The 14,747-nt window shown below is 43.4% G+C and overlaps 1 protein-coding gene across 2 annotated transcripts in view; it reads left to right on the top strand.

Moving 5' to 3' along the window:
• Positions 1–14,747, top strand: part of GRM7 (glutamate metabotropic receptor 7) — a 730,291-nt gene that overhangs the window by 264,952 nt on the left and 450,592 nt on the right. For both annotated transcript variants that reach the window (XM_068253109.1, XM_068253110.1), the window contains exon 2: positions 1,599–1,815. In XM_068253109.1, coding sequence (XP_068109210.1) covers positions 1,599–1,815 — 217 coding nt within the window. The remainder of the gene's footprint in view (positions 1–1,598; positions 1,816–14,747) is intronic.

The following is a 14,747-nucleotide window of genomic DNA, read 5'->3' as shown; positions in this document are numbered from 1 at the left end:
TATCGTCTCTGTTTTTTTCTCCTCTTTCAAGAGTTCGGCTCAGTTTCAGGCGAGCGTCATTTGCAAAGGGTTAAACTGGAGATGGATGAAGAAGATCAGACAAGAGTTGTCAAGTGCACTGTATGGCGGTACATTAGCATTAATTATCAGCTGCTAAGTAAGCGCAGTGTCAGAGGCTGCATAATTCAGAGGTTCCAGGAGAGGCTTCAGGCTCTAATGGCGACACTTTTCTCATAATGGGAAGATAAAGCAGGAAAAATGTCACCCGTCGTCTCCCCCTCCCCAAAATAATAATAATAAAAAGCCAGACATACGTAGATTACACAGAGTTTTTCCAAAAGCCTTGATTTGTGTTCCTGCTGAATGCCTGTGAACCGATATGAAAGCGGTGACATTGAGGCATACAGGGGCATAACAATATACTCTGCAAGGGATGCACCCGCAGGGGGCCCTGAGGGGGGAGAAGTTTTTTCCCTGTCCTGAGAGACTGACAACTAAGGGCAAGAAGAGAAAAAACGTTCTGCTCTCTGCACAATTGTTCTAATGACTGCATCTGCTCAGCCACTGATAAGGAATCATTCAAAGTTTTATAGACCAAGATTTGTGGATGTTCATGTTTGAATTATGCTCACATGACACCCCAACAATCCATACATTCCAATTCAAATATTTTTGCGATGACGGTGGCTGTAGTTTTGCTATTATCCCAAAGGAGGATCCAGAAGCCAAAAGTTTATTGTTCTATCAAGAAAACAGAAGACACTATCCAATCACCAAATATCATTTCAGGGCCACATAGAACCTTTTTTGTAAAAGTACAGAAAAGACAAGACCAGTACAACAGAGATGAATACTATTAATGATATATAATGAGATGATCAAGAAAATATGCATTGCAAATGAATACAGAAAGTCCGCTACTTACAAACGACCCGGGTTAAAGAGACACAAACAAAGTTGTCTTCATGTACAAAATATTCAATACTGTTTTGTTTTTTATTACATATTATTGTTCTTACATATTACAATATTGTATAAAGGTTTATAGGAAGTTTAAAACACGTTTAAAACAACCAAAAACATAGAATATGTTGAAGTATCAATGGGATTACCTAAACTGCTGTATAGTAAAACAACCACAAGATGTCACTGTGTGTAGGACGCGATGGTGATATTTATGGGATTGTCATTTCCTGTATTTACTTAGTATTTTCTCTGATCTAAGCTGCATTTCCTGATGGTTGTGTATGATTTATAGCTGCATGCTTTCCTTCAGTAAAGAGTTCTAACTTGTTATACTGGGTACCTTTTTGTGTCCACTAAACACTAAGCTTCAACAGTTTGTACTGTATATCTGCACTATATATCCAAATCCAGAGTTGTCTGAATGTAAATTACTTATCCACATTTCACTGTATATAACACAGGACTCAACTTACAAACAATCGGAAGCTGTTTGTAAGCTGCAAACGGAAGCTGTTTGTAAGTAGGGTCCTGCTTGTACATGAAAATAGATTGCATTTTGGTAAACCAATAACAAGTCACAAGGAATGCGTATTACAATCATTCTCATCTTTTTGTCTTTTTCCTCCCTGTAGATCCCGCAGATCAGCTATGGTTCCACAGCTCCAGAGCTGAGTGACGATCGGCGGTACGATTTCTTCTCCAGAGTGGTCCCACCGGATTCCTTCCAAGCTCAGGCTATGGTGGACATTGTGAAAGCGATGGGTTGGAACTACGTCTCCACGCTGGCATCGGAAGGAAGTTATGGGGAGAAGGGAGTGGAATCTTTTATGCAGATCTCAAGAGAAGAAGGTATGTGGAAGCAAGCTGCACTACTATGGTTAGGGGAGTCGCTTGAACTTGGCATCTTGGGCAGATGTCCCTGTTCATTGAACAGTTGTCCTACAATTCCTTCTGGTGTAATGTAACTGTAAACGTTGGTTAAACAATTGACAAGTTTTCTCCTATAGGTAGACAGGAGACAGTTGTAGTGACCCCTGCGAGGGGCAGTAGTATTCCTTGCGCTAGAAGAGTAATCCTCCCACTTGCACCCTCTATGGGCAGAGAGTAGAACGTCCACTGACCACCTGTACGGACAACACTGCAGCTTTTCCACTAACCTCCTGTAGGGGCAGCATCTGCAGCTCTTCCACTAACCTCCTCGAGGGGCAGGAACAGATGTTTCAAATGTTATAGGAAGTTAGGAACACCTTTACAAGTTTGACTTTGTATAATCTGTAACTACTACTGAAGAGTTCACAGCATAGATGGCCACAGCACACCACTAATTTGCTGAATTTTTTAAATCGCCAATACGTAAGACAGGCTGACATGTTTCAGGGTCTGCTGTCCTTTAATCATAGCCTGACAGGCGATATCAATTCTACCTTACATTTGCATCTTAAACCCCATCAATAATCAACTAAGCAACATCCCTACAGCTGAAAAAATTCTGAAATGGAAGAGATGTAACAAAGGAGACACAACAAAAACAATACATTAAAGCAAACACACAGAATTGTGGACGTTGAATGCTACAATTGGACCAAAAAGCAATAAGGGAAGGTTGGTGGAGTTTAAGGTGATCCCTCCTGATCAGATTTCAATCAGAGAGGGATCTGTTGGTTGAATCTGGTGGCCATCTGCCAGTGTATGGCCACCTTAAAGCGGACCCAAACCAAACATTTTTTTAATTCAAAATGTTTAGTTGCACCACTCTGACACATGCAAAGATAAATAAACTCTCCTTCAAGCCTATGAGCATTTCAGTGCATGCTTTTCACCCTTCTTTTTTCATAGCTAGGGTTATACTGGGGGCAGCCATTAGCAATTCCTCCCTTTGCCGGACAGCATCTACTACACCAGTTTGCCGGAAAAATCCCAGCAATTTGAAAAGAAGGGAAGGGGTTTCTCCAATAAATGTAAAATATTTTATATTTGTCATCATGCAGCTGAAAAAAGGCTGCTATTTATTATTATAATTTAGAAAATGTATTTTTAATTTGGGTCTACTTTAATACGTTCAGCCATAGACCCTAAACAAGGATACAGATCCGATGTTTCTGGCAGAAAACTGATGGGATTAACCACATGCTTGTTTCAGGTGTGTAGACAATGCGGATGCCAGAAAGATCAGCAGGGCTGCCAGGCAACTGGTATTGTTTAAAAGGAAATAAATGTTACAGTCTCCAAATGCCTCTCAGTTCAGGTTCCATTGAGGCCACTTTTACACCTGATGTTTGCGTTGCGGTACGATGCCATGCTCCTGCCGTATCCCACTGCAACGTAAAAAATGACATATGACCCTGCGGCAGAGTGCGCCGACAGTGTGGAAAGTGCTGCTCCCCATTCACTGACCTACTCCCTGCTAGACAGGAAGTATGTCATCGGGATTCCCATTGGACCACCGATTGACTTCTAATGCCCCATGCACAGAGCACTAAGTGTGGTAACACGCTGCAGGCTGTGCGGCGGGATAAATACTTTTGGCGCGACATGACAAGGTAAGTGTAATTGGCCCCATTGACTTGCATTGGCGTTGCATTACCCTGTGGGGAAAAAAAAGTTATGCAACGCACACTTTCAGTGCAAGCGTAAAAAGAGCCTGAAGGCTCTGTGAACGGGAGAGCAGAGAAAAGATTGGTGGCACTAGGCCAGTAGAAGGTGAAGCTAGGGGTGGGCCGAATCCACCTTTGCCATGGACTGCAACAGCGTGCTCAGCAGACAAGTATTAAGATATAATGGGACCCGTGGCAACGAAGTAGATTTGGGGCCAACTTGAGGTCTTTTTGGTAAGCTGAAGTGAAGAGAGGTCAAAGAAGGTGGCAGATGGGCTCCTTGACACCCACTAGGCCCCAAACACTTGCCTAGATGCCTGGTAGATGATCCTGCTCTGGTGCTCAGGCTGAGGGTGCAGCAATGGAAAAAGCCAGTACTGCTAATTTATTGTAATCAGTGTAGCAACAGGCAAAAAATACACATACTGGTGCAAGTGCTCACAAATCAAAAGGCTACTCATGACAAGGAATTCAGACCATTCTTGTATCAGCTCAGCTGAGAATCTGTATAAAGGGTGTGAAAAATTCATAAAGTGCTGAAATTCGGTATTATATCTAGCCTGTGTTCTTTGTTTTGTGCATGATGCAAACTGCGCTTTGAGAGAAACACACCTGAATGTGTGAGATTGTAGTCTCTCTTTAAAACAAGCAGGACCCTGAAGCTATGGTATGTCTGGGTTTTCAACCCTCTCCATCCCTCGCCTGCACTGCTGGAGAAAACACAGCATATTTAATGATCATGTCTGCCAAGCCTCCGCTCTCGCTGTACTGCGCCATTTGACCATCTTCCTCCCGCTCTCTGGTTAATAATGTAGCAGGCCTATGCTCTCTGCCTTCCAGCAAAGCTGTGGTTGGGCCTCTCTGGAAGCTCAGACTTCAAACGCTCAGACTCCAGCTTTCCACCCAGCATTTCAAGCAGAGGAGCTTCGGATGTGGCGAGGCTTGTTGAGACAGAGAGAACGCTAACGCCAATCTAGTCTTGTCTTACTGGTATTGATTCCATGATGGAGGATAACAGACCCTGTCAAACCGGTCGAGTTCTCCCTATTAATAGTGTTGCAGGGCTCCTGAATACTGTTGTTTTGCCGTAGACATGCCGAACTGTCCAGTTTTAACAAGAGATATGCAGTAAAGTGCACAGGAAACTGCTGGCTGAGTTTGTTTGGGAGTAAAGGGAATGTACAGCTACCTCTGTAGCAGCTACAGGGACAACAAAGGGTGGCAGAGGGGCAGAGGGCCATTTATATTTTAATATACTGATAACATTGCTGAATCCACCCATTATTATTCCTGGTTAGGTTTAATATAGACAACAAGGCATCTTAATGTGAACCTGAGACGAGGGGAAATAACATTTTTATACGTACCTGGGGCTTCCTCCACCCCCTTCATGACGACTGCTCCCACCCTGGCATCCAAAGCCTCCTGGATCTATTGGTAGAAGCTGTGTCGCTCTCCCGCTGCAGGCACAGAAGGCACCCAGGTGCAGGAGTAGACGGGCGAGTGCTCGCGGGCAGACGGTGCCTACGCCGACTGGCCAAAGATAAAAGAGGTTCTACCAATAGTTCCAGGAGGCAGAGGATGCCGGGGAGGGAGTATTCAGCGTGGAGGTGGCTGGAGGAAGCCCTAGGTATGTATAAAACTTTTATGTCCCGTCGTCTCAGTTACACTTAAAGTCATATCACCGCAAATAAAACATATTCATCCACCATAGCGTAAACATGCTTAAAACTTGTATTATTTAAAAGAGTTCAAACTTATAAATATCCACTTTGCATATAGTTTTTCTGGGCTCTCGGCTGTGTGTTGGCCACCTGGTTGGCTTGGGTGCTCTGCTCTCCCTCACCACCACTCTTGTCACAGCCACGCTCTTAAATCTCCATTAATCATCAATCAAGCTGCACCTGCTAGGATTACTGTGGAAGCATTTGTGTAAAGTGTGGACTTTTGGACGAAAGTGTTTGACTGTTGTCATATTGCGCTTACTTGCATTGTTTTTGTGTGGGTATGGGCCTTTCAAGACAAATAAGGAGAGAGGAAACATAAGATAAACAGATATTTATAATGAGTTGTCTTTGTCCAAACTGTGCGGTATGATCCTTAAAGAGGAACTCCAGTGATAATAATGTGGTAAAAAAAGTGCTTCATTTTTTACCATAATTATGTGCAAATGATTTAGTCAGTGTTTGCTCATTGTAAAATCTTTCCTCTCCCCGATTTACATTCTGACATTTATTACATGGTGACATTTTTACTGTGGGCAGGTTATGTAGCTGCTCCTAGCTGTTTTGGCTGTTAGAGACAGCTGTAAACAGCTAATTCCTGTCTGTGAACCTTGTTACATTGTAACAAACTGCCAAAAGTACCGCGGTACTCAGAGCTTCTTGTGGGAGGGGTTTCAGCACAAAATCAGTCATACAGCGCCCCCTGATGGTCTGTTTGTGAAAAGCATTATATTTCTCATGTAAAAGGGGGTATCAGCTACTGATTGGGATAAAGTTCAATTCTAGGTTGGAGTTTCTCTTTAAGAGCCACACTATGTCCTTCATTATTATATACCCTGATCATCCAGGCTGGATGAGGTCCATGTGTCTCCCCTTGTGCAGCCACTTGTGAATTTAGGCTTTTCACAAATTATTTCTGGGGTTTAGGAGCAAGGATGGAATCCCTTAATGGCAAACACAAGTAATGAGAGTTTAACTTAACGTGACACTGAAGCGGAAAAATAAATAAAAATGATATAATGAATTGGTTGTGTAGTACGTATATTTACTAGAACATTAGTAACAGAGAAAATAGTCTCATATTTTTATTTTCAGTTATACAGTTTTTTTTTTTATAACATTGCATCACTCTCTAATATTTGCAGTTTACACACTACACTCAGCATTCTAAATGATTTCACACAGCAGGCCAGTGCACTTTTGAACTGTCCTCTGCAGAAAAATCAAAATACAGTGACAGACAGTTGTCAGAAGACAGAGCTCTCTTTGAAAGTAAGAAAGATCAGTGAAGCTCTTTTGCATAGATAACTGGAGTTTCTCATATCTCTGCTGCTAATATTTTATTTCTTAGCTGTACTAAACATACAATCATTATATTACAAGTTTATTTTTACTTCAGAATCCCTTTAATTGACCCAAATCCACTCCATCCATTTTGGGTTCCATACAATGTATGCTTTAGAGCCTCTTGGACCTATTATGCAAGGTAATATTCTGGGCCTCCTCAACTTGGGCCCAGGACTTGAAGACTAGAGTACTACTGATGGTGGCCCAAACCCAATCATCCCTATTTGTTGTTCTCGAGGCCTAACTCCGGAATTTATCACATTTTAACTCCAACATTAAGATGGATAAAACTGAAGTAACTAAACTTGGATTTTTCATTTTGAGATTTCTTCATAATTATAAGAATCAGGTCAGAGCAGTTACCACATCTTGCACCATGAAGATGGTGTGGTTGCTTTCACCGCCTGAGGACCGGAGGAATTGTGCTCCACTCCTTACCCTATGTCATCACAATGTGCAAGACCAGAGATTTAGAGAGTGACGGTCACAGCTGACCGTCCCTCCAGGCTGTGTCATTTGTCACTTGGAGCCTGTACTTGGCAGATCCCTCAGGAGTCATAATACAAAGTCCCCTTTCCAATCCGTCATCCAGGAGCTTGTTAGCTGTTATTATTCATCAATTGAGAGCAGGCGTTAAAAGCATTAGTTTATGGCCCTTCAGCCAGCGCTCGGGCCTCTGACCTTGTGGGCAGTAAAACTCTTCACATGACACTTGCAAGTTTGATGGCCTCATTGTTCTTTCTGTGTCAGGGGCCAGTGCGAGCTGCAGTGTCTCCATCACCATCCATTGTTCAGACAGCCGTTGGAAGAGTTCCCGATTAACCCTCAATTACAAGTGATTGCTTGAAGGAGGCCTCGTTTTATCTGCCTTCCTGCCTGAGCCCCTTTCATTTCTCATGCTGAGTCCTGCATGGTCACCTGCCATTCTTTTCCATTACTCATCAGTCCAAGCCACAGGAAACGCGGTGGATTGAGCGCAGTGGGAATATTCAATAGGCATTCAAATATGGTAACTACATTTCACTTCACAGGGCCAGAACAATGACAGGTAATTGCTTGAGAGTTGCCATGGGTTACTGCTCCACACTACTTTTTTATTACCTATTACCTATACCAGTAGTTACACAAGGAAAGTCACTGTCCACATAAAATGATGTAGCCATACTCCATTCTAATTCAGCTCTACGCACACTAATATTGCATTTTGTTCCTTTAGTGCAAACACAATGTTGAATATGGATTTTGTTTATAAAATCAGAACAATAGAAGATGATTGTTCACTGGATGATGTGTGTATTTAATAAAAACAAGTCTCTCTTGCTGCAGTTGCATGATGCTCATTGCTTCAGTTAGTAATTCACAAACCTTTCGGCAAGTAGCTGATATGGGGCCCCAATTACTAACCTTTCCTTTCTCTGATACTCCAGATCGGGTGGTTTTGTGGCTACAATGTTATGGATGTAAAGTTCCCGATGGTCACACTTGTTTTCAGTGTCACCAAGAAGAGGCAAATGAAGGTTTGTGAACATTAAGTGGGCCCATCAACGTTTTGATGGGGTGTCCCATGATTTGTAGTTCCGCCCCTACCTCGTTCGTAGCGCCAACTGGTCTGAGTTGAAGCTTGACGTATGTGCTGTCCACTCAACGCACTTATGGATCCTGCTCCCAGCAGAGGTAGCCCAGAAGCGTCCTGGGCATGTGCAGTTTGGAAACAATCGGAACTGTGCATGTCTAGGATGCTCCCAGTGATGTCTGGTAGCGCGGGAGCCCGTACAGAGAGGGCGTGTGAATATACAGCACATGTGCCCTGGAGGTTCCACCAGGGGCTTGTCAGGCAAATTACAAATTAGGACGTGGTTATGAACCCGCTATGATGATGTCACACAAGCTGTGACTATGATATCAAAATAATTTAAGATTCCTTTTAAGGCAGGAGGACTCCCAAATTATTTTGAGCTCTGATATACAGATATGCCCGCTTTATGAGTTCTTTTATTGAACAATTCCTATTCTATTGGTACAAATATGAAAGAATGCAACAAACAAATCAAAAATAACAATAATTTATTATATAAATATATTAATCCAATAAAAGAATGTAATCAATATAAGTACTATATAACATTCTACAGGCTATAGCGGCAAGATGGAAGGGAGGTCAAGCACAATATGGAAAAATCTAAGTTGGCTTGCACTCATCATTGGATCAGCCGCTGTCATTAGATGCAGGAGTGCTACAGCTACAAGGTGGATGATGCCTCCCAATGGCGTACTTAGAAATTTTGACACTCAGTGGCGATTATTTACAGACACCCCCCAAAAACAACCAATTTTTTGATGGGAGGGTTGACGGTTTGGGGAACCCAGCGTGTCACTACAAATTTGGGGGATATTTGGGGAAAATGAGTCATCAGGATGTGGACGGAGCTAATTGTTATGAAACGCTGTACTCTATACAGTGCTGCAGAAGATGTCAGTGCCACTGGCTTCTGCAACAGCAGACTGCCCAGCATTTTTGATTAATTACTCTGGTCAGGATAAATAATTAATTGCAGCAGGCAGTGCACATGGCTACTAATGGCAGGCAACTTCTGAAGCACTAAACATATTCTGCTACCTCTTCCTGCTAATGTCCCAGCTGCAGCCCAGCAATCTTTCTCTCTACTCACCCTGCTGCTCTGCACATTCACTCACTGCAGGCTGTGTGTAGAGAGCGAGGAGACACATTGCCCATGGGGCAGGAAATGGGAGGGGTGCTACATCTAGTGCAGGAAGTAGTACATTCCTCTGCACCGCCTGCTGCTATTTTCCCGAATGTTGCCCAAACTATGAAAAAAATGTCATAGTTACCTTATTTTATTTTATTTGTATCTTCAGGTTTACTTGGATGCAGGCAAGGATTGTAGGACCAATCTCCAATGTTAATAAGTCAGACTCACTATAGAGATCACAGTGCAGTGGTTTTTAGGTTCATGTAATGGTTGCTGACAGCCAGGGGCATTACTTCAAATCATGGGGCCACACCAGCCATACTTCGATGGGGCCCTTAAAGGGAACCTGAGTAAAATTATTTAAAATTAACACATGAGGTAACTTCAAATGAACTTTACATAGTTACCTTGCCATCAGTTCCTCTCAGAAACTCACCATTTTCTTCTGACAATAATCCCTTCCTGTTCTGACAACATTTTGTCAGAACTGAAATCTATCAGTTGCTGTCAGTTATAACTGAGAGGACTACTGACGTGCCAGGCAATGTCCATGTTTCCCTATGGCTCAAGTTGGCGATGTTACAGTTTAACAGTGTGCTGACCAAAAAGCTGTTATGGGGTAATGGTCATTTTCAAAATGGGAGGACGGAGAATTCCCTTGATCACAGTGTACAAACGGGACGCGGGAGAGGAGAAAGAGATTGAAGAGTAGACTACATGGGAGGTAAGTATGACTTGTGTATGTTTATTCTGACTTTTAATTTTCAGTTCAGGTTTTCTTTAATGTTTACAACCCTACCCTGGCCCTTCTTGGTGACCTTCACATCCTGAAGGGGGGGGGGGGGGGGGTATGGGGACATCTTACAGGGGTCAAAAAATAAGTGGGCCATCAGGATCTTCTCACCCATAACATGTATGGCCACAAAAATACCTTATCAGTAAACCACTAATGCCACTGTGCTACCCATACATAACATTTACATTGCATTTTCCCCTGGAGGACTCAAAGCGCTTGAGCTGCAGCCAATTGGGTGCGCTCAGTAGGTGCTAGCAGTGTTTGAGTCTTTCCCAAGGACTCCTTACTAGGGATGGGCACAAATTTTGCATAGTCGAAATTTTGCATTAAAATTTACAATTACAATGCAAAATCGTAATGCACAATTTCAGGAATAGTTTTAATTATTTTCGTCTGTGATTGAAATCAGGAACCATGTTTTTTAGAATTGTGCATAATTTTCATGTACTTTTGTGCCGACTTTAGTGGTTAATAGCGCAGCCCCCATACATGTTGTTGTCCGAACGCGATGAACCCAGCGCTGGAGACTTTGGAGCTGCCGGCGACACCATAGGCCGTAATAGGAATTACAGTTATAGCGGTGCACAAGGAGTAACTCTGTTAAGTTACTGTTAAAACACAATAATTCCCCACCATCCATGGCGGCCTGGAGGGGAAATAGTCATTAACACGGCCGGGACTTGTGCAGCAGCAGGATCAGCCATATACCGGCTGTATCCTGCGCCCAAGTCTCCCACGCCGATATCTCTTGTACGCGTTGTTGTCACCAAAATTACTAAATATGTTAAAGGGGAACTTCAGCCTAAACAAACATACTGTCATTAAGCTACATTAGTTATGTTAATTAAAATAGATAGGTAATATAATCTCTTACCCACCCCGTTTTAAAAGAACAGGCAAATGTTTGTGATTCATGGGGGCTGCCATCTTTGTCATGGGGTAGCCATCGTTTTGGTTGAAAGGAGGTGACAAGTAGCAGGAGACACAGTTCCAACTGTCCTGTGTGCTGATTACCCCTCCCAGCTGCACACGCTAGGCTTCAAATGTCAAATTCAAAATGTAAAAAAAAAAAAATTGCACCAAAACAGCAGAACGAGAAAAACAAAATCAGAAATCCCATCATGCTTTGCACAGCATCAGGGGAAAAAAGCCCGGGCAGTTTTCTTCTGTGCAGCTTAAAATGAGGCTTGTATAAGAGAAACAAAGTTCTGATGCTGTGAAACTGTTAAAGAAACACCAGGCCTTTTCAGTGCTGCTGAGTCGAGAGGTTCACTTTAAGGAGTGTAGTTGGAACAAGACAAAAATAAATATTTTTTACAAAAAGACCTTGTAGTTTTTGAGAAGATAGAAGATAAAAATGCAGAGAGAAAAATGTTTTTAAACACACACTTTAAAAACCAATATGACAGTTTTAAAACCATTTTTCCTTTGCATTTTTCAAATCTATTTTCTTGAAAACTACAAGGTCTTGTTGAAAAATCCTTTTTTTTTACTTGTTCCCACTATACTCCTTAACATGTGTAGCGACAATAGCAGGTATGGGGGCTTTGCTGTTAACTGCTATAGCTGGCATGAAATTACGCCAAAAAATACACAAAATGACGTATGGACATAATTGTGAACATTTACACGAAATTTCATGTATTCATAATTAGCTGATTACAATCCTTACTGGATATGTGATGGCTTACTGAATAGAAAGAGCAGAGATTCGAACCCCGGTCTCCTGTGTCAGAGGCAGATTTTGGGTGGTCCAGCCACAGGGCTACAGCATAGAAGCCACTGCAACCAGGGCCGGATTTAAGCCAAGGCCGCATAGGCCATAGCCTAGAGCACATGAGGATCAAGGGGGGTGAGTAGCAGAGCAGGCTATATTAGGGGAGGGTCACCTGGCTACCTATATTTGAGAGAGGGTAATCTGGCTTCTTATACTAGGGGGAAGGGTGGAGGGTCATCAGGATACCTATACTGGAGAGAAGGGGGTGTCATCAGGCTAACTAAACTGGAGGAGGAGGGGAGGGTCATCAGGCTCCCTATACTGGAGGGAGGGTCATCTGGCTACCTATACTGGAGGGAGGGTCATCTAGCTACCTATACTGGAGGGAGGGTCCTCTGGCTACCTATACTGGAGGGAGGTTCATCAGGCTCCCTATACTGGAGGGAGGATCATCAGGCTCCCTATACTGGAGGGAGGGTCATCAGGCTCCATATACTGGAGGGAGGGTCATCTGGCTCCCTATACTGGAGGGAGGGTCATCTGGCTACCTATACTGGAGGGAGGGTCATCAGGCTCCCTATACTGGAGGGAGGGTCATCAGGCTCCCTATACTGGAGGGAGGATCATCAGGCTCCCTATACTGGAGGGAGGATCATCAGGCTCCCTATTCTGGAGGGAGGGTCATCAGGCTCCCTATACTGGAGGGAGGGTCATCAGGCTCCCTATACTGGAGGGAGGGTCATCAGGCTTCCTATACTGGAGGGAGGGTCATCAGGCTTCCTATACTGAAGGTGCCAGCTGCTGACAGTGGAATTGGGCGGTTAAAAGTACATATCCGGCCCTAACACCAACAGAGAAATGTAGTGCTTTTAATTAATGTGTACAGAGAGAAGATAAAATACAGCAAGATACTGACAGCTGAAGACAGCAAAGTAAAGAAGAAAGAGGCTGTAACACTGGCAGCAACTGCACTTCAGTGAGTGGGAATACATCAAATGATGAAAGATGACAACAGGCACAGCAGGGGGTTCTAGGCAGTATGCAAGGCATAGAAAAAGCGACACAATACCTGATGTGTTTTGACCTTTCAGCCAAATAGTAAATGGTGGTTGCATATTATTGTGATGTGTTTATATAGCGCTGACAAGCTCTGCAGTTCTTTAAAGAGTTAGTCATGTGACTAACTATCCTTCAGAGGAGCTCATGGTCCAGTGTGCCTTCCCATGTCTAATCCCTCCCATGACTTTGCACTGTCGATTATAAATTGTTACATTTCATGGCTGTATGATTATTGGGGATATGTCTACCTTTTTCTTCCTTGTTACTGGTTTTTAATTATTATTTTTTGTTGTCAGGGCCAGATTTTCTGTAAGGCACTGTAGGCAAGTGCCTACTGGCGCCTTATGTGGCAGAGGTGGCCCCCCTCCTCAGATCACTGACTTCAGGGGCTTACAGTCTAATCCCTGCCTTATATCACTAACCTCAGACACCCTTATTCTTGTCTCATGTCACTAAGGATGATATAAGACAGTGATGAGGGTCAAGGACAGTTAGAGACATAAGGAAGGGATTAGAGTTCAGAATAGTTTTTTACCCATGGGGTGTGTGGCCTTTGTTCAGGGGCAGAGTTTAGGGTACGAGAACGCCTGTGCCCATGGGCCTCTGAGTCAATGGTGTAGCTAGAGATCATGGGGCCCCATAGCAAAACTTTCTTGGGGCCCTCAGATCAGATGTAGCCACTCTTAAGCAATGCCACCTGCCTCTACCCTATGGGTATGTAGTTAATTTGGTGATTTACACTCTCATGCAATCAACACTGCTCATAGTTCATGAGCACTGAGACAAAGTCAGAGGGCGAAGAAACACAAGAAGGTTAATGGTGAATACATTAAGTAGAACCTGGGCCCCCTATGCTGCAGAGTCCCAAGGCAGCTGCTATGGCTTCTGTGGCTATTGCTACACCCCTACTCTGAGTTGTAAATCCGGTACTGTTTGTTGGTGCTTACAAAACTTATTCTGTATCCATCCCTAGTGTGAAGGTTGGATTTTTAACCCTTGATAGAAGATTTTCCAGAACTGTGGGATACTTCATGGACATAAAGAGTGGTTAGGCTTAATCTCCCCATTGTGACTGATTGCACAAGGCAGCTGTAAATTATCAGTGGGAGTCTGCCATCTACAGAAGCAGGGCCGGTACTACCATAAGGGTAACCTGGGCAGTTGCCCCTGAGAGCTGCCAGGCCTTCCCCAGGTCTTCCCCTGACTTGTGCTCTACAAAACCCCTGCAAACTTTTCATCAGCATAGCAACTTGCCAGCTGGCACACTCCCTCATTAGTCTGTGCTAGAGATGAGCCGAAATTTTCGAAATTTCGAACTGCTTTTATTACGAATGCGAAATTTAACATTACGACCCAAATTCGTAATTTCGTAATTAATTTTCAAATCGTAATTTACAATTTCGTAATCGAAATTTCACTCCCGTAATGACGAATTTCGTGTCTCCAACCGAAATTTTACTTTATCAGGTTTGTAAGGGTTTCTATCCCTCTAGATGCCTAAAATGAATAGCCCAGTCCTCCTCCTCCTCCTCCTCCTCCTCCTCCTCCTCCTCCTCCTCCTTCTCTCTCTCTCTCTCTCTCTCTCTCTCTCTCTCTCTCTCTCTCTCTCTCTCTCTCTCTCTCTCTCTCTCTCTCTCTCTCTCTCTCTCTCTCTCTCTCTCTCTCTCTCTCTCTCTCTGAGAGCTGTCCTCCTCCTCCTCCTCCTCCTCCTCCTCCTCCTCCTCCTCCTCCTTGGTTATTCATTTTAGGCATCTAGAGGGATAGAAACCTTTGCAAACTTTAAAATACTAAATTTCGTAATTACGAAAATTTGCGTAATTTGCGAAAATTACG

The sequence above is a fragment of the Hyperolius riggenbachi genome, chromosome 9, assembly GCF_040937935.1.
Source record: "Hyperolius riggenbachi isolate aHypRig1 chromosome 9, aHypRig1.pri, whole genome shotgun sequence".
In the NCBI taxonomy this organism is placed as follows: domain Eukaryota; kingdom Metazoa; phylum Chordata; class Amphibia; order Anura; family Hyperoliidae; genus Hyperolius; species Hyperolius riggenbachi.
The sequence above is the reverse complement of the archived record's forward strand: the minus strand, read 5'-3'. Positions and strand labels throughout refer to the sequence as shown.